At 39.4% G+C, this 24,430-nt stretch overlaps 1 protein-coding gene across 3 annotated transcripts in view; it reads right to left on the bottom strand.

Annotated features, from left to right (window-relative positions):
* Positions 1-12,259: 12,259 nt before the first annotated feature.
* The window catches only part of ZNF148 (zinc finger protein 148), a 36,284-nt gene continuing 24,113 nt past the window's right edge, over positions 12,260-24,430 (bottom strand). For 2 of the 3 annotated variants that reach the window (XM_040561128.1, XM_040561126.1), the window contains 4 exons: positions 24,236-24,359; positions 23,491-23,574; positions 17,391-17,509; positions 12,260-17,064 (listed from right to left, as the gene is read on the bottom strand). In XM_040561128.1, the coding sequence (XP_040417062.1) occupies positions 15,469-17,064; positions 17,391-17,509; positions 23,491-23,574; positions 24,236-24,359 (1,923 nt within the window). In that variant the 3' untranslated portion in view covers positions 12,260-15,468. The remainder of the gene's footprint in view (positions 17,065-17,390; positions 17,510-23,490; positions 23,575-24,235; positions 24,360-24,430) is intronic. The other variant, XM_040561127.1, reaches the window with a different exon arrangement.

Raw genomic sequence — 24,430 nt, 5'->3', positions numbered from 1 at the left:
AACACGCAACATGAACCACGATTACAACTGAATAGACATATTCTCCTAAGATTCCCCAGTGCAGCCCTTCCAAGCCAGCAATTTTATTCAGTAAAGGATTCCCTGTGGTCATCCAAGCTCCTGTCTTTTGCAGCAGTTCCAGCTGTATGCATGAAGGCCAGGAAGGCTACAGGCAGCCCAGGTCTCTTGACACATTCCCCTAAGGGAGCCCACAAGTGGCCGGCCACAGCTCTTTGCAGTAGGTAGGGATGGCTGGAAGCACATCCTGTGTACAACAGCACAGGGAAGTTGGATGCATCGGTATTACGGGGTCAAAATTTGCACAACACAGAGAGGAGATCCATGGATTTCATCCCTGGAGCTGACTTTGTAGGAAACATTACCCTCTTAGATACTTAAAGCCCTACATCTGAGGATTTCCTTCCTTTTCCTCAGTGTTACAAGCTCTCTCCTATTCCGCTCCCTCGCCCTGTGCACAGCTCCCGGTGCTCCTTCCGCTTCGACGCGTTCCCAGTGGCGTTGCTGCAAGCACTTTCTCCTCTGCAATTACAGGAAATTGCCTCTCCAACATTGCTCCTCAGTAGCGTTTCAAACCTCCTAATACCTTCCCCTCGCCTATTATTTAATTCGGCGAGTGTTTACACGCACAGATGTACACATCCATTTAGACTACAAGGTAACCGAAGCAAACATTGCTGAAGGAGCGTGCCAGGACCTGGCACGCGATGCTGGGCGTACGTCTGTGGAAACTCGAGCTCTAGAAGTGGGAATCCTCCAGGCAGGAGCCTTCCTCTCACCGTGAGCACACCATGGTTTCTAAGTGACTGCAAAACACACGTATTTTGTGGCAGTATTATCTATCTGGGCTGCTGACTGGGCGGAAGCGTGTTGAGCTATACAGGCGAGTCTGCCAAAACCACCAAACAGCCGTCATTTTCCTCTAATATAAGTGAGCATCTAATCCCAAAGTTAATTGATACTACTTTTCCTCAGGTTTCTGCCAAAGACACTAACCAGTCTATAAATCAAATGAGAATGCTTGTTTTAATCTTTCCAATGTATTTTGAGCTACAAGCGCATTAGAAACCCCCTCGCGGGGCAGTGAAAAGCCTCGTCTCCTTTTACCGAGACACTTCCCTGCTTAATTACAAAAGCATATTCCTCCAGATGAATTTTCTGTGGCCTTCGCATCTTTTCAAAGCAGCGATGTTTTATTAATAGTCCCATTAAAGGCGTCTCGGAGCTGCGAGCTCTCCAACAGAGGGCTGGCTTTACAAACACCACTGCGTGTGGTCCCGCAGCCTCCAAGGCCTCTGCTCCTGCCAGAGGAGGCACTTCCAAGGCCTCGCACCGCCAAGGGACCCGGCAGCACTTCGGGTTTCTTAAATCCCCTCCACTCCTCTCCTGGTCAAGTTTTTAAAAACACCTGATTTAGGAGACCCTGAGGCAGGGATGGATTAAAGGGAAACGAAGCAGCCGCCAGCACCACAAATGTAACACCACACATAGCAGCGCTCGCTCTGCCCTCGCCCTCCCTGTTACTCATTTACCGTAACAGCCATGACAATTACCTGGCTCTTTTATTTTTTTTCACATATATATTCAGCACAAATAACACGTGGAACACAGGAGGCAGAAAGCAAGCCTGGGCTCACCACAGCAGTGCTACCTCCGTGGCACGATCAGCACGCTGGGGCTGCACCATGGCAGTGCCAGCAGTGCCAGGGGTGCCAGCATGTCCCTGCCACAGCCCCACAGCGGTGGTGCCGGGCACTGAGCCACTTGAAGCCACCAGCCCAGCCAGAACCGCTCACCTGGCCGGCTCTGCCTGCCTGCCTGCCTTCCTTCCCTCCCCCCTTTTTCTTCCTCCTCCCTCTCTTTTCCTCATTGCCCTTCTTTTCCTCTTTGCCCCTCTTTTTTGCCTTCTTTTGCCCTTTTATTTTGCCCTCTTTTTCCCCCCTTTTTTTTTGCTCTTTTAGCTCTTTTTTTTGCCTTCTTTTGCCCTCTTTCTTGCCTTTTTTTTTTGCTGTTTTAACTTTTTTTTGCCATTTTTTGCCCTCTTTTTTTTTTTTTGCCATTTTTTGCCCTCTTTTTTTTTTTTTTTGCCATTTTTTGCCCTCTTTTTTTTTTGCCATTTTTTGCCCTCTTTTTTTTTTTTTGGCCTTCTTCTGCCCTTTCTAACTCTTTTTTTGCCTTCTTTTGCCCTCTTTTTTTTTACCATTCTTGCCTCCTTTTGCCCTCTTTCTTTACCCTTTTTGCCTCCTTTTGCCCTCTTTCTTGCCCTTTTTGCCTTCCTTTGCTGTCTTTTTTTTTTTTTTTTTTTCCCTTCTTGCCTTCCTTTGCCCCCTTTTTTGCCTTCTTTAGCTCTTTTTGGCCCTTTTATGAGGGCTTTTTGGCCCTTTTTGTCGCCTTTCCCCCCCCCCCCCCCCTTATTTTTGCCTCTCCCTCCCCCCTTTTTCCTCCGTCCCCGGGCCCACCCCGGGGCCCCCCGCCCCGCACTCACGGCCGGTGCCTCTCCGCTGCCCCCGGCCCGGCGCTGCCCGGCGGCGCCTCCCCGCTGGGGGCCGGCCCGGCGCTGCCACGTGTGCCCGGGGCCCTCCTTCGTGGCCGGGCAGGTTCGGGGACCGCTCCCTCACCGCTTCGGCAGCGAGGGTCTGACACAGTCCGGCGCCCCGACCGACGGCAGGCAGCGGGGCAGAGCCGTTTAGGCTTTCGTAGCAGGCTTCCCCTGAGCCCGAAATCGTCAGGAGTCTGAGGAAGCAAAGGAATAATTAAATAGGTTGATAAATACCAAGGTGCTCAGTGCCCCCCGAGGGGGAATGGGGATCCCCAGTGCCCCCCGAGGGGGAATGGGGCTCCCGTTCCGCCCCGGAGCAGCCGCCACCTGCTCGCAGCCCTCGCTCACCTCCCAGCTTCCCTGTTCGGGGCTGCCAAGAAATGCCGTGTCCCGTGGGGACGAAGCTGCAGCTGGATTAAAGGCGTGATCTGGGGTGGTCTTACTGGAAACGGGATTAATTCTAAAGCTAGATGCCCTTCCTTAGCATTCAAACACTTGTCATTCATTGACTTAATTTGCTTCCAAAATGAAATAAAGTAAGCCAGGGCCCTTCTAACATTCACTGAAGTATCCGTACAAGACACCTGTTCAATGCAGCTGGCCCACTCTGATTTTCCACAGAGATAAAGCACGGACAAGCCCGTACTCTCGGACAGAAACGGCAGGGAGTGAGTGGCAGAAGAGGAAAGCAGGAGTCCAAAGAGGAGAGGCGACTTCTCACAGGAGGACAAAGCCTAATGGCGGAAAGCAGCAGGTTCCTCCCTCGGAGATCTCCCATTCCTGGGATGTTTCCGAAACTCTCCCCGTTTGCCTTCAGAGGCCAGTTTTACACCTGCCAGGGAACAGGCTCAGCCAGATTCCCTCACCTCGTGGGCCAGGGCAAAATCTGAAGTATGTATGTGATTTGTTGCAAAATTGCTGAAGACTTGCTAATTCAGTGACCAACCGAGCCCTGTGGCTTGCCTGCAGGCACCTCTGCCTCTGCGTGCACACGTGCACCCCAAGCAGGAGCTTAAAAACTTCTTGGGGCAGTTACCACCGCCATCTCCCACCGCTGAACGGTCCTTAAAGACATCTTGCTTCCCTCCAAGCTAAAATCACGAAGCACTGATGCTAAAAGCACTTTCAGGAGTGCTTGGTGTTGCTCTCTGTCTGCTCCTATTTAAGTCATGGCAATTTTCAACATTTTCCTTCTGGGCAACCAAATCCAACCCACAGCACTCCTTCGATGGGTCTGGGTGCGTTCCTGATGAGCACGCTGCTTTTCCATGCCTAGCACATTAGCAGAAACACAGACTGACATCGCTTCTCTGAGCGTAACCGAGTTGCAGTCATGTGCAAAGTCTTTTTTTCTTAAATGACAGGAGGTGGCAAATGTTATGAGATAAAACGGAAGGGAAAACTACACACAAGCAGCCCTCAGAAAATGAGAAAGCAGCAGGACATAGGTCAGTCAGCAAGATAAAACGTGCATTTTTGTCCACAGGTCTGAGAGATGACGTGAATTGTAGAAAAGGCTGATCTTAGTGGAATGGATGTTAACCACCACACACCTCACCACCACCTGCTTCAGCTGCTCGACCCACCTGCATTGCCTGCCGCAGCGGTGTGCAAGCTGAGTTCCAGGTACACACACAGCCTGCTCTTTTCATGACGACAGAGCTGTGAATAAACTTCACGATTTAACTAGTCGCATGATTTAACTAGTCGCTCTACATAGCAGCCCTAGACCAACAGTTAAACAAAAAGAGCATGTTCCTAAGGAGCCAGCATTTTTCTGTTGGAGTTCAGTCCGAGTGCTAAACTGCACAAACCTTGCTTTTACTGTGCATTTTACCTAACATCGTTCAGAGCGTGTATATAGCAGTTATCAGCATAGCATCCAGGCACCACCACAAACGACGTTGTTTCAGCTCCTTAAAACAGAACTTCGGGCAGCACAGGATGGCTGATGGAGGGCTAACGCTGCCAGAGCATTTTGCCACAGCTGACATCAGAGGGACTCCTGCTCCCGTCGTGGCTCCCTTCCAGAAGCTGCTGCATCCAAAAGTCCACTTGTGGGTTCGACTAGCTGACCAACTGCTCTGTAAGCTAACAAATACAGCCTTGAAGAAATGAAAATCTCTGAAAATCCTCCCTTCTGACTAGAAGCTTGGAGACAGATCACTTTGGCACATTGGTTACTTTGCACTTGCTTTTCCTTCTTTTGGAGATGCAGTGTTCTTAAGCTGTCCGTAATTAGCTTTATAATAAAGAAGCTTTCAGGAACTGGCAAAGAAAATGCAGGTCTTGAGAGAAAACATGCAGGTCATCCTTTCAGCTTCTGATGGCATCCTCTGCGTTGTTCTCACACGGTACTCCATGGCGAAGATTACCTTGCAACTACCTGGATGTATCCCCAGCAGCTATTACTTTATCATCTCTCACCACTTTGTTTCTCTTTTGACAAGACAGGAATCTCTTTTGACAAGGACAAGGAAGTGCTGCTACCAAAGAGCCTTCTGAGTATAAAAATCATACATTTTGAACAGTTGTTATTCATATCAAAGCACAGAAATAGTTTTAATTGCAGTGCAAAAATAATGATTCCTCTTGGTTCCACTTAGGCCAGACTCGTGCTTTGGTCTAACAGAAAGGCTGCCTCTCTGAAATGGCACTAATTATTGCATCCAGCCAGGAAAAAAATACAGATATATACAGAAATAGAAGTAAAAACTATTGTGTTCAATGGCCCAGCTTGCTGTGCCAGCATACCTCTCTGGGGCAATGCCGTGGAGAAAGTACTGCCTCCTCCAAACACAGGCAGCTACGTACAATCTGTGCGCTGCCAGCACGCCGACCTAAGCCAGAAGGTGCCAGCACAATGTTTGATTTGGGACTAGGCAGCCGCATTTCCAGGAGGGAGGCTTGGAAGGTGCAGCTGCCGGGCAGACAAAAGCCTCCGTGCTACCAGAAGGCAGCAGTGTTCAGTCACCACGCAGGAAGCTCCTTCGGCTCTCCCGTGTAAGGCAGGCAGAACTGCCCGAAGTGACTCCAAGCAGAAAAACACAGCTTCTTGTACACCCACCAAACATCCAGAAGTACGAATAATGGAGGAAGGAACCGGATCTCGTGCTCTTTTGCATGACACGCGTGGCTGCTGACACAGCTAACTGCAACTTAGCTGGCCAGGCTGCAGATCTCCACCATCACCCCACGGTGGCACCTCGTAAGATGGCACCTCACCAAGTCGCATTTAATTTCTGCCAGCGACTCGTATCCACGAGACTGCCTTTGAAATTCAAAAGCTAGAGCAGATGCTGCAGTAGGGATGTTGTGGACCCGAAGCTCAGCCTGACGTGGACATGGAAGGACGCTTGGGCGGAGGCAGCTTACCTGAGCGACCGCTGCAGGACTGCTTGCAGGACTTCGGGGAGGACAACGCATACGGGCTCTGTTTTAACCCCCCATGACCGAGTACAGCTCCAGCAGAAAGCTTGTTTCTTTACACTCCGTATCTTGACAACTAAAGCAGACAAAAAAGCAAACAATATTCTAGAGGAAACTGCCCTCTGTTGATGTGGCAGGTGCAACACACAGGATAACCAACAAACTGGACGCTCTTCCACCCCATCTCCCTAAACGAACCACCTCCAAATCTCTCTGCTGTCATGAACTGCCTGCTGTCCTATTTGGAGCTACAAAATAGATTATCCTGTGCGGTACAAGGAAAAATAAAGCTACATGGGTTATTTTTCTCATTCAACACAAAACGTAGGTCCTGGCAATTCTTTTTAGCATTAAAACATTTTAAAATCTAATTATGAGAGTCAGTAAGCAGAAAGTATCAGTTTTGATTCCTTATTTTCACCACATAATTAAAACAAATAAAAATCAGTGTGACTAATGTAAGCAAAACTAACAAAAACAAAGACAAGCAGGGTTGCTGAGTAAGCAGACGCTACTTACTAAGGTATATTGCATAATTCACCCACAATTTAAGACTATTGAACATAAAAGTAATTACTATACTAGATGGATGTCAACATACAACATTAAGTTCCTTATAGGTTATTTTAAAAACAATACCAGAACAGGCATACTGGAATAATATTGAAACAAAGTCATATGAAATTATACTGCTGTACTCATTCCGTATCTCAGACATACGTAAAGGGACTACGAGGCAGCAAGGCTTATGGCCTGACACAACTAACAGGAGCTGGACTAAGGGCAGCCCTACCAAGGCCAATTTCAGATAGTTCCTGCAGAAATGTCTGTGCTGATTTCATGTATTTCTGGATGTGTGCTCCTACCTCTGTTAGAGCTACCACCCCGCTGGCTGAGACATTAAAGCAAATCTCAGGAGCGCTCTTTCTCTGCTGCGATGAAAATTCAGTCACCTTGGCTTAAACAGCCTCAGAAGTGGTTTAGGCCAGACAAAAAAAGACCCTCACCCGCAATCTGTGCAGCCCAGAGGAGGTTCTCTGAGGTTCCTGCTGAAAGTCACCCCTCTGGGGACTCTGCGGGCTCCAGGACCAGGGCTGGAACAGACCAGAGGGGATCTAAACCAACACAGCTGTTTCTGCAGTGATCATCTGATCACGGCTCAAGTTTGAACACAATTTAACTCTTTTTTTTCTCTTTAAAAGGTGATGTGCGAGTTTTAACATTGTCCTACGTAAAACTTGTTCTTACACAAAGTAAAATCCAGACAGCCATGTATTTCACAAAAATCAAGTCTTTATCAGAAGTGACCTTACCAAAAGGTTCAAACGATACCTTTAACACTTGAATAAATAGAGGTAAGGAAAACTAAATTACCAGTAATTAATGCTAAGGGGCACATTTCTGGTTTTATAAGTGCATAAATGCTATCATCAGTATTTCTCACGTATTTGCTTCAATAGTACAAAACTATGCTGCATGTTAAATAGGTTGTATACTACACAGGCTACAAAATGATGTAGCGCATACATAGCATATTTGTATCCAGGAGGCAAAAAAGTTAAATAAAGTTCACCTTTCTTACAACTGAGATTAAAACAGACAAAGTCCTGATCCTCATTTACACGAGGAGTTGCTGGCACCGTGTAGTAACGCCTCTCTGGGGACAAAAGAAGCACAAGAGGAAAGCTAGCCTAACACTACGTGGTCCTGTGCAAGTGACTCCACTGCTACCATCGTGCAAAGTTCAGGATTAAAATTAAGGTCAGATATGCGGTTTTCTCTAAACAAATGTGGCAAGATGGAGATCCACAGGGGAAGAAAACCCAAATAAATTTGGTACATCTCAAATCGAATACTTAAATATTTAATTGTTGAAAGCATCCACTTCAGTGCTTACACAGCGACATGTATCTTTACGTGCCTTCATCTGTCTCGTTAAGAAAGATTTTATTTGAAATCACCTAACATGAAAAATACTGCTAAGTCTATTCATAAAACAGTATTCTATATTTTTATTTTTCAAACAGCAAGTGACCACATTTAAAATGCATCATTTGCAAATATAAATTATCAAACTATTAGTTTAATTAAAAATAAAGCAAAAACATAACTTCCCTTAGTATCACAATACATAGGAGGGTATTATAAACCCAAAGTGACTAAGTTAATCATAAGAAAACAGTAATGTCAAAAGTGATGGAACTCATTAAGTCACTTAATGAATAAATCAATCCTAATAATACAATACCATTCACCATGATTATGTAAAAAAAGCAATCTTTCATTGTATTATACAGATAAAACAATCCAATCCTTCATGCCACGTTTTGTAAACCATGATATAAGTTACACTCACAGTCAAATGAACAGATAGAATAACTCCCAAAATATTTTTAAGTTGCTTTTAGGGCAGAAATAAAGGCAGAAATAGAATCATTTAAAATATATCAAGTTTAACCAAAAAATTCATTTGGTCAAGCCTGCTACCCAAATAGTTTTGTTTCCTGCAAAACTATTGTCTTTCTGAATTATGAAATCTATATGTTTCTTTCACATATTAAATGTCAGGTGTTGAGCTACATTAAATCCTTTTATAACTTGTATCATTTTTGCCATGAGACCCAAGCATCTTTCGCGTACGTACACACACACACACACACACTTTTTATCAGGAAGTTCCTCATTTCACAGGTATAAAGACAGACTCCTGTACTGATTTCTGTCAGAAACATAAGGAATATACAACTTTCACACTCTTCAGATTCCTACAAAACCATCTCTTATTTATATACATACTTTTATTGACGGAATTCAGGTTACGATCTTTTGCCTAATAATAAAGGGACGGAATAGATGTTGTAGGATAAAGAAATATTGTATAATTATTGATATAAACCTATTATCCTAAATTTATCCATATGGATTTTTTTTAATAGTTGAAATACAAAGAAGGCATATGGACTTCAGCAAAATAACACTATATCAGAAAATGCACTGTAACAGTGTTCCACTATATGTATCATCAGGTTTTTCATAACACAACTTCTTCTGTACACTAGATTTTGTATTAATTTCTGTCTTCAAATTCATCGTGTTTCCAGATCCAATTCAGCACTACATAGTATGCCTTCAAAAGAAAAGGAGGTCACTTGCTTTATTGAATATTCCAAGTTGCCTTCCAGACAGCATTAAAAGAAAGACAAGACTACACAGACAAAGTCCAGTATAATTCATTTCTGACAATGAAAATTTCAACCCCTCATACTGTTGCAAAATTCCTCCTACTGAAATGCTTTACTACAATAATAATAAAAAGCATACATTACATATAAAAGATACCAGTGTACTAAAAGTGACAGAAGTGGACTAGCAAATCCTTCAAAGCACATATTATATAAATGACTAGCATTTAAAAACATTTTTTTTCTATAAAATGTAGGTCATATACATTTATAAATTGGGGATGGGGGGTTCTAAAGCAGTGATGACTGTGTTCAAATAGTTTCGCTGCTCTGTACAGTCTAATACCCATTCAATTCAAACTATAAGTTTGACGTTGATTTATCAGAATAAACTCATCTCGTAGCTCATAATTTGAAAAATACGCAACTCAAATGAACGTGTGACTTGTAAGTTCACTGCTTATCTGCATATGAAATACGAAGAGAGCTACTCCTTTCTACTGGAGGCCCAAGTCTCATCAGTTCAATATCAGAACTTAAAGACTCCAAATTTAAGTAGAGGACTTGTCAGGAATCAGCACAGAAGCAGAATAGTATCTCTCATCCTTTAGAGACACAGCTATTCAACTTTTGCAGTCTTCCTCCTCTTGCAGAAGTGCAGCCAAGCCATTCATTTCTTACTCAAAGTGTGCACGGATGAAGCCATAGATCTAAAGACTGTCCCCTCTGTGTCTGAAATTGTGCTGTGTAAACAATGTTATATACTCCAGCAGGAGGACATTTCAATTTATTTATAAAAAATGATTAAGAATATTCATTAACTCAAGGCTAATAACTCCCAAAGGTATTTTTGGAACTTATCCTTATGCTACTTGTAAAGTTAGCACTGTCATGTATTATTGCTTACAAACAGTACAACATCATATGCCTTCTAACAGAGCGGTACTGTGTTCAGTTCGTATGTATTTACAGGTTTTTTTCTTTCTTCTTTAAACAAGCTATAAAAAACATTACATACTTTACAGACAATACAAATTTCCACATTGGTACTCAATTCAAACAAATGGAATGCATAACAATAATAAACATCATAAAGGAAGACTGACATAAGTCCTTGATTGTCAAGACACATTTATATTTATATATAAACTCTAACTGTGCAGAATCAAAGATTCAATCATAGGTACATCCTTATTTGATAAATCATATTTACAGCATGATATTGCATAAAAAAATAAAATAATGTTGTTTACACAATATTACCTTTCCATCCATTGGATTAAGGAAAGCAAGAAACAGCTCTTAGAAATGTTGCTTGCCTCAGTTTGTGTTTCCTACCAAAAGGTACAATTTTTAAAAGGAAACATAAGGTTCTTTAGCAGAGTAGAGCAAAAGCGACTATAAATGTATTTCCCTGACATAAAGCAATTTAAAATTGAACAAAGGTTTAAATTTTAACTTAACGACATTTCTTTTCATTAGAAGTAATACTTTCTTAGTACTTGCCCTTTGCAAAGTGAGTTTTAGCTAAATGCATCACATGCCTAACATAAACATGCATTACCGCAAGTTGAATGAACTTTCAAAGTTACAAGGCTTCATCTCAGGAGAACATTTAAAACTAGGAAAGTGTAACATCATGAGCTTGCTTTGGTACCAACCATGTAATTTAAAAGTTCACGTGTATACTGGTACCGACAGCGTATTTCTGCCTATTAAAACTTCCAAACGTATTCCCAGGAGTATTAGGATTTCCCTGCAATTTGTAATGGTATTAAAACAAGCAAACAAGAAGAATAAAAATCAAAGCTCTCAAAAACCAAGAAAATTTAGTTAGCAAATACGCATACATAAAGTAATCCAATGCTGCAAAATGCAGAGCGAATTCATCCAAATATTCTGGTTCATTTCAAAGTTACTACATATGATACAAACACCATAAAAATATTCTGAACAAGCATGGAATATAATGTATAGGTCCAGGTGGAAAGATTTCATAGGAGAACAAGAATACTTTAGAATAAACTCCAAAAGTTACAGTAGAACCCCAATAATTCGCAGCAGTGACTTAGAAACCCTTCACGAATGACAATTTTGAAAAGAGTGAAGAAGCAGGCAATGAAAGCAAAGATGTCACGTCACAAAAGGTACTTTGTTCATTTATTTTGACAACTGTAATTTAGTTTTCAATGTTCCTTGTACCTCCCAGTATACTGATATGGATTGCATAGTATACTTGGGTGAAGCAGTACAGTACTGAGACGAGACCTCGCTCCAGGACTTTTTGGAACGTTGCAGAGAGGTGGGGACAAGACCATCGGGGACGTATAAACTGATCGGATTAGCAGTCAGCGAATTAGCAAGATTTTACTGTACTTCTCAATTAACAATGAAAAGCTCCCTTCACGCAAAAAACTGACAAGTACAATATAAAAATAATGCAAGTGTTAATTCATGTGAATAGTTTGTTGTCCTACTTTCTTCCTCAAACACCTTTTTCCTAAAGACATACTAGGAGACACAAGATCATAAAACATAATTCCTTTATCATCCAATTTAAATTATGCTGTTATTTGTAAACCAACATACAGAGATACACATTGTTAATCCTTCTCCCTAGACCTTGTCGTGTATGGTTAATTCATTCTCAAATCAAAAGCAGAAAACGTAACTGGTTATTAGTATACCATCACAAGCTGATTCCTTCATTGTCTGTTACATTAACGGTAAAACATACCAAAGGACTCATGCTAAAAGGGACACTGTCAAGTAATTTAGGTCCAAAATATGGCCTATTAGTATGTGTCTATATATATAGACATATATGTATATATATAGTTTGATAGTAAACATTATGAATTTCCTTTTTTTTTTTTGAAATCATCATCGCTCTATCACTAGGAGATAGCCACAAAAAATTCCATTGTGCACACACACATGGTGCCTGCATGACCTTTAAGAAAGAACCTGTATTGTTAGCTCTGTGCAATATAAATGCTAACCCCAAACTCATGCTGACCGACTGAACAATATCAGTACAAGAACAGAACAGAAAACAAAAGTCTTTTTTTTTTTTTCCCGGCTCTTTTGGACATACATGGAAAACTAACAAACACTGACCAGGTCAAAACAGAGAATGTGCATCTGTAGCAGATTAGAAGCAGCAAAATAAGAGCAGTAGAAAATGTTATTAAATAATGTAATTATTAAAAAAGCAAGAGCTTTTCACACAGAGAAACCTTCCAGAACTACATACAGTTTTTCCAGAATAAAAGGCCATGTACTCAGGAAATTATAGCAGTATTTTTGGTTAGCTCCTCCATCACAGAAAGCTTCAAGCATCAGCGGATCAAGTATTCACACCACCTCTTTAATTGTACATGTGCGAGAATCCTACAAGATAGTCCCTGTGGGCTAGGCTGGGACTTCACAATCTGTCCTAAGGCACAGAGGATAGCTGTAATGGCTCAGCAGCAGACTAGAGAATGAACTGCGACATAAGGAGTAACATTTTCTCAGACGATTCCCCTTTTGCTCTGGGGAAGAGCGAGTTCCTTCCCTCCGTACAAGAGCTTACTCACGTACCCAAGCAGCAATCCGTAAGTGTGAAGATGGCATGGAGCGATAGTTACTCCCTGCTACTCCTCAATCACTTTTTCACAGCAGAGGATCAATGCAATAACTTTTTTTTCTTTTTTTTTAATAAAGCTGAGTCAGTCTGCTTAGGGAGAAGCAGGCTTTTTGTTCCTTTTACCTCTCTGTTGGAACAGGCTAATGCAGTAATAATCCTGCTTTTTTTCTTCTTCTTTTGGCATTTGCTGCTTGTTATATTTAACAAATAGTACTATTAATGGTCACCTACTTGCAACAACAGGGCACTAGAACAAAGATGTCAACACAGTATTATTATTCAGGCAGCACAAGCTAAGATGTCATGGAAATGAAACAATGAAAACGAAACATGCGTAACAAGAGGTGGCTTCCTGGGGAATAGGGGCCATATTTATTGTGTCTATGCAAAGTAGAACGGAAAGTCAAAAAACCCAAACTGATCATAAAGGAAGAAAAACAGAGACATGGAACAAATTGAAAATATTCTTTCAAATAAATTTCTTTACATGTATCATTAATAATCCATAAGGAATTAACTATTCTCCCTTGATGCTCAATTCTTCTTAACTCTGGGCCAAATATTCAGACCAAATTACTGGTAAGTGATAACATGCAGAAACACCTTCCTTATATCATACACAGGGTCAATGAATCAAAACATAATCTGTTTCCTTATACAAAAGTATTAAGTGAGAAGTTTACATAAATTGTATTTCCTGTCCATGTAGGAAGCAAGCTGTGGGTTACAAACACGCTTTCTCCCTGAACTGTACCAAGCAAAGTTAGTGCTTTAATAGCGATACTGTAAGGGAAAAGAGAGAGAGGGAAATCGGCTTCCTAGTAATAAAAGTTAAGAAAAATGTTGCTATGTTTTGGGAAGAGGTGGGGACTCTCGTGTGTCCTGCTCAAGTCCCTTCAAAAGACAGCGTGTTATCTTAGCGCCTTGAGGTGCAGCCTTTTCTCATAGCTGATGGCTTCATCTGAAAATATCAGCTAGCAATAGTGCTGTAAAAGAATGTATGCAATCCTATAAAAAATACATATACATACATACATATATATATATACACACACACACACGTGTGTTGTGTGTGAGTGCGTTTTTCCCTGGTTAATCAGCCTACATTAGGCTTAAACTGCCTTAAACTACCAGACAGTGTCCCTTTAGGGAAGGTGCAATATAATGAACATACAGTTCAAAAATCTGTAAATTGTTAACTTAAACTACACAATAGTTATGCTACTCAAATCTTACCACCTTAAAAATGCACACAGAACTACTTATCGTACCATACTGCATACATCAAGACAAAGTACTATTCAAAAAAACATATTCATGGTACAGGGATAAACTTTGTAGTTTTATTTATATTGTGAAATGCAATGAAAACTTCTGATCACTCATCTATGCTGAAAAGAAATCCTGTTCACTAATATTATCCAATGGTTTTGGTTGGTAAAATGGTAATGACTTTCACCAAGCAAACTCGAAAAAGATATATGGAATTTGAATGCCCACTTCTTCAGCTTTTGGGGATACTTTGATAAATTTAATGAGCTGAACTGTCAAAATTCTAGACAAAGAATTAAAACTGTTTTTACAGAAGCTCAGAATATTCGATTTCAATGTATGCTGAAAGTAATCACTGGAGTTGTATGAGATGAAAATGATGCAACCATATCAAACCTAAAAATCTAAAATGGTTTTATTTTTTGAGAAATCAAATCTATCAAATAAACTAAGTGCTCTATGTTAATCATTACGAATATGTAGGGTAAGGTACAATTAAACTTTGAAATTTTGGAACACAGTTTGTGTAAGCATTATGTAATCGGGAATGTCATCTACAGAGTATTTTAACTAAAACTTCAAAATCTTGATATCTGCATATGAAAAAGTCATTAAAAAGTTACATCTAGATTCAGCTGTACAAAGAAATACACATTACTTCAGTAATGAAGTAAAGGCATTAGCAGTTATGTATTTTGCTTTAAAAAGTGTTTAAAGAATTTTAAATTAATTAGACTTTTAAATAGTAGAGTTAGTCTACCAGAATTTGTTTTTTGTTTTGTTTTGTTTTTTCTTTTCCTCCAAACACAACTCAGGTAATGCAAAGCAGAAACAGGGCATATAGTCTAAAATTATTTTTTACGAGAGTTGGAAGAAAGATTATTTTTCTAGAAAATGCCATCTTTTAAAGCCTTATTTACTTGACTTTGAAACTTATAGTTTATTCTGTGTGTTTAATACACGTTGATTCCCTGCTGAAGAGCAATGACTACACTGACAAGCTTAAAAATGACAATATGAATAGTATCAGACAATAAACTGTCCTCCCAAAGTATACAAGGAAACCAGTAAGGAAGCAATCATGGGGGAAAGTCTTACCTGGGGATTTTGTTTATTTTAAATTTCATAAAAGGTAAAATAATTACTGGATTCAAACAAGTGAATAATAACCTGCCTTTGATAGGGGCAACAATATCAGGCAGATCAATGACTGGTGACTAAACATTAAAAAAAAAAAAAAAAGAAAGAAAGAAAAAGCAGTTATTGGTCTTGCTAATATCAGCTTACTTTTGTTTTAACATAGCGCTCTTAAAAGCTGTACAGAACTCCATCTTATACAGAGCAACCCACTTTTGACAAATGTGTTCTAAAGTGCCAGTATTATTTACAAAGATTTCTTAGCCAAAAGTCTGGCCTGTTGTGGCATCAGGTGAAGAAGTCATCCCAGCTCTGGTATCATTTACATTCACCAAGGGAAATTCTGGGAAATCAGCACTTGTCCCTGGTCCCCGAAGGTTCACCTGTCCATTGGCAGTGCTAAACTGAGATGATATTCCAGCTCTTGCCCCATGGTACTGAGCTCTGAAGGGCTGCTCAAAGGAGCTAATTTGATATGCTTGATGAACAGGCTGTGCCTCTGCTTTCTTCTGAGAAGTTACTTGATCCAAGAAGTCCTGGGTAGAGGAGGAAGAAGAATGATTTGCCTCATCACCTGAAAAGGGAAAGGGGTGCTGCGAATCACCAACCATTAGTCCAAAATGAGACTTGTCTGGAGTTGTTCTTAATGGAGAGTTCATTCCCGATCGAAAGCTATTGACAGGGATAGACGTGTAGACCTGCTTCTCTATGGAAGGAAATGCTGGCTGGGTTGTAAGAGTCTGGTTATCAGTCACAAAATTAAGGCTCGGGTTGTTCAAATAGGCATCATTTTGGCTAGTTCTGTCCAAAGCTTGTTGTAAAAACTTTGAATATTCCTGTAACATACTAGCTTTATCTGATGAGGAAGCCTGAGAGCTTGTTCCAACTGTCTCAGATTGGGTGACCTCAGACACTTCTGACGAATTGATTGATATACTGGAGGTCACCTCAGTGTCGGCCACACTGAAGGATATCTCATGCTGTCCGTTAGCCTTGTGTGAATAATGATCTAACAGAGTTTGCAGTACCTCATCCGGAATGACATTTTTGTCATGGCTACCTTTAATTTCAACATTCAGTGCCTGCGTGTCTAATATGGAGGCTGTAGCAGTTTCATCGATGACGCTTGCCACAGCCGCCTGTGTTACCGAAGGCTGAGATGCTATGGTACTTACATTCAAGGCATACTCTCTACTGCTGTTACTAGCTGCTTGTAGATACCTCTTTTTCTTTAAAAACTGCATTGCATCATCGTAATTAGTGCTGCTGTGTACAGGTTTACTGGGCCCTTCTTGTAATGTGTCAACTTGATCAATGTCAGCATTACCTTCAGAGTCCAGTAAACTCTGTTTATCCACAAGATCAAAGGCATACTTTGAAACCTTGCTGTCTTCATATGTAGATAAAGGTGAAATGGTTTGACTTTGCTCAAGTGGCTGTTTCAGACTTCTTTTGCTGTTAACTTTTTTGAGAACAAGCTTGGGTGGGTGTATTTCTCCAGAATTTGCTTCTTCTAAGTGCGTCCCGCTGACAGAAGAATGGGGCATCTCAACAGCATATTCCGCTACCATATATTCATCTTTTACTTTTGTACTAGCAGAGTACAAAGGCAAGTAGTCATTTTTGTCCTTCTTCTGTTCGGATTTATCTGTACTGTCCTTATCTCCAGATTTTGTTTTCTCTGTTTTCTGCCTTTTCTTCTTTGGCAAGGAGCTGTCTTTCATAGGCGTAGAGAAACCAGAATCTTCCTCCGATGGCAAAAAGCCAACTTTGGTGGCACTTCTGTTCGGTTTCTTGTCACGGTTCTCATGGCACATACGTTTATGTTTCAGCACACGATCAGTTCTGGAGAAATACTGCAGAATATATATATATATTTAATTAGAGAAAAAAATACATTAGCACTAAGAAAAGAAACTAATTCTAACAAATTTACTTGACAGTCTATCCACTTTACTGACTTCTAATGATAGTGTATATCAGTAAAATCAACTGCAGACAGCTGCGACTCCTGTGCATACAGACAGCTCACTGTAACTGGAAAAAAAAAAAACACGATTCTTTTGTATGTTTATTTGTATATGCAAAGCTACAGTATCTGGAGAAATTTCCACGTGTACTACTTGGGAACTGACTGGTATTTTGCTTTCTAATTGTGAAAGACTTCACTACAACATCTTACCTGCAAACAATATTCACACTGGTAAGGCTTCTCTCCACTGTGAGTTCTTTTGTGCCTTTCCATGTGATACTTCTGAATAAACCTCATACCACATTCATCACAACGAAATGGCTTCTCACCTGATAAAAAACATGTAGCAATATTAATCTAAAAAAACATCAATGTTCTTCCACACAATTACCAGGTCAAATATTACATTCTCTAATAGAAGTAATAAAGAGGATTTAGACTGTTGCTACTGAAAAACAAATCACAGCTTGCTCACATCACAGTACTCCCAGCACTCACAAGCTGATGCTTCCAAATTACTGTAAATCTTTACACTAAAGAAAATGATTTTAAAAAATCCACCTTTAAAATGCTTTTTCTCTTTTTTCTAATGCAGGTGCAAGTATCTGTCTTAAACCTAACAAATGAAGAACTACAAAAATAACCTTCCTAAATCATTGCTAAATAATTTTTAGGGCAGAGGATTATCTAAAAAATACCTTAATTCTCTCACCAACTCATTTAACTCAATCCTTTCCCATCTAGAAGAGAATTATGTGTTTTCAAGCTGTTGATTTAGAATTTTGTAGGATACTCTGTATTTTCACTTTTTTCTTTCCCCTTATCTTTTTGTGAAATTGAAATAGCTGCTCTGAAACAAATTTACTATTTCAGTTGGAACCAAAATTCATTTTAAAATTGCAATTAATTAAAAAAATAAAAAAGGAAAACCTCTGTAGCTGAACTGACACAGGCAAATAGGGTTTTGTTTGGTTGTTTTGTTTTTTCATTTTCATGAGATATTAGTTAAAAATCATTTATTGCCCTGCATTCACCTTTAGTACTCCTCCACTTATTTTTTCTCACAAAGAAGCCTTCCAATGGTCCTTTCAGAACATGCAGTAACTGTTTTTACTTCCTTTAACTTTTGCCTTACATTTTCCTTATCATACGTTTACTTTCTAAGTTTCTCCAACAAAACTGAACAATTCCAAATGTGTTGAAAAGTCAGTTTTGATTTTACAAAAGTTCACTATTATTTAACAGAACTCATCCTGAAAAACAGTCATCTTTCCCCTTAGTATTTACTAAAATGTCTTCTGAATTGATGCAGTCATAAGGAAATGTCTTGGCAAAATCAGTCAACATCCTCTTTGTTCTGGATGCTGTACTGCAGATTTTTGGGATATAAAATATCTATCTTTCATTTCCAGGAATATGCAGACTGTTATTTTTTTCTGAGGTAGGTTTTTTTTTTTCCCTGAAAAATTAATTTACTAAATAGCATTAACAAATTATTAATGATAAATAAAATTATATTAATTTTATTTCATTATTATTTTCTGTTTAGAATGGATAAATTCAGCCACATCCTTCTATAAATAGAAATACTATCGATATGACTACACCTTAAAATAAGATGCCAGTACTTATAGAAACCAGAATGGAAAATAGATGCCTCACCCACACGTTTGCTCCTTGTCATCATTAATGCCTAGAGTTTCAACCTTCTTAATTCCAAGCAACTTCTAAATCTCTCTCTGTAAGCCTATGCCCAATTTTCACTTATTAACTCTTACCTCTCCATGTGGCTTGTCAACCAAACCTTTTCTTGGATGAAATAATTCCAATTTATTCTCTCCTAGATCAAATTATCTCCCCTCCTAAAATCTACCATCCATTCTTTTTCACAACCTCAGCATCCTCTCTCTTCTTTCACTTTCAGTCCAAGACCAACTTTACCATATCTTGCTTACTAATAACCACCATAAAATTTTGATCTTTTCAGCACCCTCTATGAATTGCAGCACCTACCACGTAATCCTCACTCGTACTGTCTACAAGCAAATCCTCCTCTCTGGCCTATTCCTTTACTTTCAAATTCCAGTTTCATTCTTGCCATGTTCCCTTTATTTGTTAGGCATACCTGCTACTACAGTGTTTTACTTGCACCAAGCCTGTTAAGGTTTTCTCAGTCAAATTCAAATCCCTGTCTGCACTTTTCAGAAAGATGAGGCAAGAGTTTTAGGTCTTGCTGTTCTACTGTTATACACCAACCCCTTCCATTCCCAAAGACTATTACTTAATCCTTTTTACTTTATGTTTTATTTTCCTTTTCTCCACTATTCCACTTGGTGCTTCGTTTAAATCACCCCCTTAGAACAACTCTTGTTATGTTGTCTGGAAGCCTGTTTTCAGTCTCCTAAACTCTTCCCAGAGCAGCACAATGCTGTTTGGGATGCAGACTGTCCTGAGCCTCCACAGAAGCTGAACCAAGCCAGAGAAGCGAGACAGCTCAGTCCTGCTGTAGTGCAGAGCAGCCCTCCGTGGAGCTCTCCTGTATCCCAGGGAGGCTCGAATGCACACCGCTTCGTGGGTACACTTACCTTCAGCCTCACACCCATCTCTGTAAGGCAAGGGTCCCAGAGTCCTTAACAAGCTGGCTATTTACTGGCAAAAGACTACTGCTATCTATTCCCTTTCCTAGGCGTAACTGGGCTTAAACAGGGGGGTCAGTTTTTTCACTGCAGCGTATTCCCACCAGCGATGGCGAGATGGCAGAGGCGTTACCTCTGGCAGCAGCAGTGCCTGTGCCAGACCGTGCACCGCTGCGAAACAGCTTCCAAACCCCAGGGATGGGACAGGAGCAGGCTGCGACTGCTGTTTTGGAGACCTTGAGGGGACGTATCAGGGCACTGCTGGCCATGCCTCAATAGGAAGAAAAGTTTGGGAACACTCCCTTCAACTAACTTGTACCACACAGAAAATAATACCTTCCAGTAGAATTCCGGAACACTGGAAGTAAAATTAAGATACATTTTGTGTAACGGATACCATGCTTAATTCTTGCTTTAATCTTCATAAGGAAGATAGTATTAGAAAAAGATTAAAAATTAGTATGAAGATAAGCATCCTGTAATACTTCCTTCCTAGCAGAAGCCTGAAACTTCAGGTGCATTCTGAAATTTTGTTGTACTTTTAGAACAGGATGTATTGCAAATGGAGTTCATTAATAAAAACCTTCTGGTAACGTAGGCAGAATCCAAAATATATTTTTCTGAAATGCATTAGTGACTAGGAAAAAATCATTTGTAGAAAAAAAAATCAAAAATTTAAAATATAACAAAATAATTATATACATTATTTACAACAGCAGCCTATATTTTGTGTCTAGACTGGAAATACGTTACAACTGAGCAGTAGAACTATTTATAAAGCATGGCTGCAACTACTATGTGTATGAAGTCTCTAACAATTATAGCAGCAAATCTCCAGGGCAGTTTAATATCTAAACAGACAAAATACAAATGATAAAATATAAAAGAAGGCAATAAAAAGCAGCATGACAGAACAATAAGGCACTTGAACGGTTAGCCACCAATGCTGTTTTCTTGTTTGTTTGTCTTTTTTTAATGTAATCTTTTGTGTGTGTGTGTTTAAAATGGAAAGTAGGGTGGCTTACAGAATTAGGACACATGAATGCATGAGTGGGTAACGTCTATGGAAACATCTCTAAGCAAAAATAAAGCAGATATACTTGAAAAAAAAATCTGATATCTTCATGAGCCTAGTAAACTCAAAATATGAAATTATTTGTGTGCCAATGACTGTTCATTTTCTCACAACTGAAATGGCAATTTTCTGTATCATTAGTGACAAGTTCAGCAGCAAGGATCTAAGCACTGCTGCCCTCCTCTATATAGAATTGTTTCTAGAAAGTGAATTTTGTATTAATGTAATGTCTGCTTTTAGATGCAACTATTTAATTATTTACACAGAATAAGGCTGTTCATTGATTGCTTCCTACCTCCATCATAACACCTCATTCGACAGAGTGGTTCAAAGAACTAAATTCAAATCAGACTGGAACTAGCTGGAGCACCTCTAAATTCAGGGCTTGTGAGAGGCATAAAATGGGGCTTCTATGTATAACTGCCATCTTTGATTCTCTTAAAATAATGAACTTGAAAATTTGATAAACATCTTTAAAAAATAAGAAGCATGTTATTCATTGGTATTTTGAACAATGTACAAAAACTGGTGCTAAAAACAGGCAGATATTAAAAATGCAAAATAAAAAGAAAAAATACAACAGAATTTATAAGGAATTTTTTTTAGAGTATGAGTAATACAAAGAGAGCTTTCCTTTACTTCCATCAAAGCAAAAACCATGGACCCAGTGTTCACCTCCATGTCAGAGAAGCAAACTGAAAATTCCCCTTTTCTGGATGGGTTCAAATATGCAGTTCTGCAGAACAGAATACTACTAAGCAAACAGCTATGGCCCAGGAGTGAATATATTGTCACATCGAAGTGAAAGCACAGATGGGTACACAGAATGACAATTAGCTCTACGGGGCCAGGCCCTAAAACAGAGCTCTAGTCAAATACTTACTAACTAAGTGAACTTCAAAAAAGTCGTTTTCTTTTGTTTGTTTGTTTTGTTTGTTTTTTTGTTTGTTGTTCTGTTTTGTTTTGTTTTGGGGGGGGGGTAAAAAAATAAAATCTGTGTTTTTCTTTTTTTTCAGAATAAGTTGTATACATCCAGTAACTACAATCTCACTAAAGATGAAAGACGTTTGTCTATTGGAAACTAGCGATGACTAGTGATAACTACTAGAAACTAAATAGGTAAGTTGTTAAATGGCAGATCTTTCTCTGCTAGACAGACTTATGTATATAAGAGCTGAAAAATAAAAGTCCCACCAACACCAGACCCAACCCTGCCTCCAAAGCTTACAGTCAATGCAGCAGAATTGTCATTTGAGCTAGAAATTGAATTTTAAAAGATAATCAAATGCAGCTAAAAAAATATTTTCAGCCAAGTGTTAATTAACTACATTGCCCATACTCGCATTTTCAAAGCCACGTACAGGGAATAATCATCATGAAAAAAAAAAAAAAAGAAAAATGTGAAGAAAAAAAATTTGCCTTTTCTTTTCGGAGTCGGGGTCAGATAAACAGACAACCGAGAGTAAATGAGCATTCTTTTCAAGAATAATATCTACACAACGTGAAGGCTGCATGGTTCACCAATTCAGGGCCAGAGGAAAGACTATGAACAGAACAAAGACTTGGGACAGAAGAATGGAGGACTCTTCTGTGGCTGACTGGTTGAAGGAAACCTACTTAGTCTGGACTCATGGCAACCTAGGATACAAAAATCCCATAAACAACAGGGCACTTGTGCATGCAACTCCCTGTACACTGCTCTGAAAATTCATTTTGCAGAGATTTTTCTTCCTCTTGACTCTTACACATGCACACACTGTGCTGCGTGTTAGTAGCTTTCATATCCACTTAAATGCTAGAGCCAAGAAACACTGTGCACATTCACCAGCTCTGCTTTTCTGTAAAAGAGGCTGAGGAGTTGGCATCTAGTCCAAAGGGACCATATTACAAAATATTTAAAGAGGGATTGAAAGGCCATGCACCAAAATGCCAAAAACCCAATGAAGCCAAACCTGTTAAAGAATGTGGTTTTGTGCGGTGCAACAAGATAAAAAATAAACATGTGTAAACTTTAACTCTCTTTGGCTTAAAAATTCAGGCCTTACTTGACCTACGATATTTTTAAACTAAAGCTCTTATTTTTAGAACAGTTCTGAATTAAACCTTTCAAAAAAATAAAAAAGTGAGAAGTAAAGCTGATACTAATACCTTTGGGGTTAGGCATTTTGGCCAATTTTAGTCCTGGCACTTATCCATCAAATTCCAAAAGAAATAAAAAAAAAAAAAAAAGAAAAATCTACCAAAATATGATTTGGAAGTCCCTGTCGTTCACATTAAATTGATACAACAAAAGATACAACTGCTTAATAAACCTTGTTTTTTATGAACACACAAACTTCAAAATTTGTCACTCCGGGATTATTTATAGAGACTACTTTCAAAATTGCTTATTACAGTTTATACTCACTTTACAGCCACAGAAAAGTGGAACACGTTGAAAGCACAAAGGTAATTTGTTTTTTAAAGTTTTATAACATTTGTTAAGTCAAAACAAACTACAACAGGGTTTTAGGCTGCATACTTCTTATCCAAAACCTTGCCTGAGTGGGGAAACAGTTTTTAAGCACGCCAGTAAAGATACTCAAGGCACTATACTCACCAGTATGAATCTTCTCATGCCTCTGTAGCAGGTACTTCTGTATGAAACGCATGTCGCACTGACTGCACTGAAATGGTTTTTCACCTTGAACAATATAATTCCACATCCATAAGTTAATAACTACACAGTGTTGTTTCTGATAACTACTTTTGAGGAATATTAAAATCTTTATAAGAAACCAGCATCTGAGCAAATTCCAAAAATACTCTAGTACCAGAAAACATTAGCCTTACTAAGTATATGAACTCCAGAATTGTTTCCATGATCCTAAGAATCACATTGAGACTAGCATGGAAGAGTGATCTGAAATGGCTGTAACATCCTCATGAACAAGATCAATCATGATGCTGGCATAAGACTGCATTCAGGATACTGGCAAGCTATTATAATGGTAAGTACCTTTTTCACTTCTCCGAACCAGAGAGATACCTCATCAGGCAAATAAGCAGCCGGAGCACATTTTACAAAGGGGTCAATTTTGGCACTTAGGCTACAAGTCAACCCATTACTTTCTGATAAAGAAAGAAAAGAAACCTTGTAAACAGTTAGGTCTTAAGTTGATTAAACATATGTTGATTTTTTTGTCCTGGTATTCTTTTGACACTTTGGTGCATGGAATCTCTAAGCTTAGATGCCAAGGTTGCTACAGTCTTAAAAATGAAATCCGCATATAGCTGAAAACATTTTAACATAAGTAAACAACCCTTTATATAGTAGAAAAGACAAATTTGAATTCAAGCAGTACCTGTATGAATGAAGACATGTCTCTGTAAATGGTAGTTGGTTCTAAAGGCAGCATTGCAATGCTCACAAACATGAGATTTGTGGGTTTTCAGACCAAGTGATCCATCCTCATTTATTGTAAGGATCTATTTTAAAAAGAGTAAAATTTGTTCTCACACTACCCTCTAAAGATGTCTTATTAACTACAAAAAAAAAA

Source organism: Cygnus olor, chromosome 6, assembly GCF_009769625.2.
Source record: "Cygnus olor isolate bCygOlo1 chromosome 6, bCygOlo1.pri.v2, whole genome shotgun sequence".
NCBI lineage: Eukaryota > Metazoa > Chordata > Aves > Anseriformes > Anatidae > Cygnus > Cygnus olor.
The sequence above is the reverse complement of the archived record's forward strand: the minus strand, read 5'-3'. Positions and strand labels throughout refer to the sequence as shown.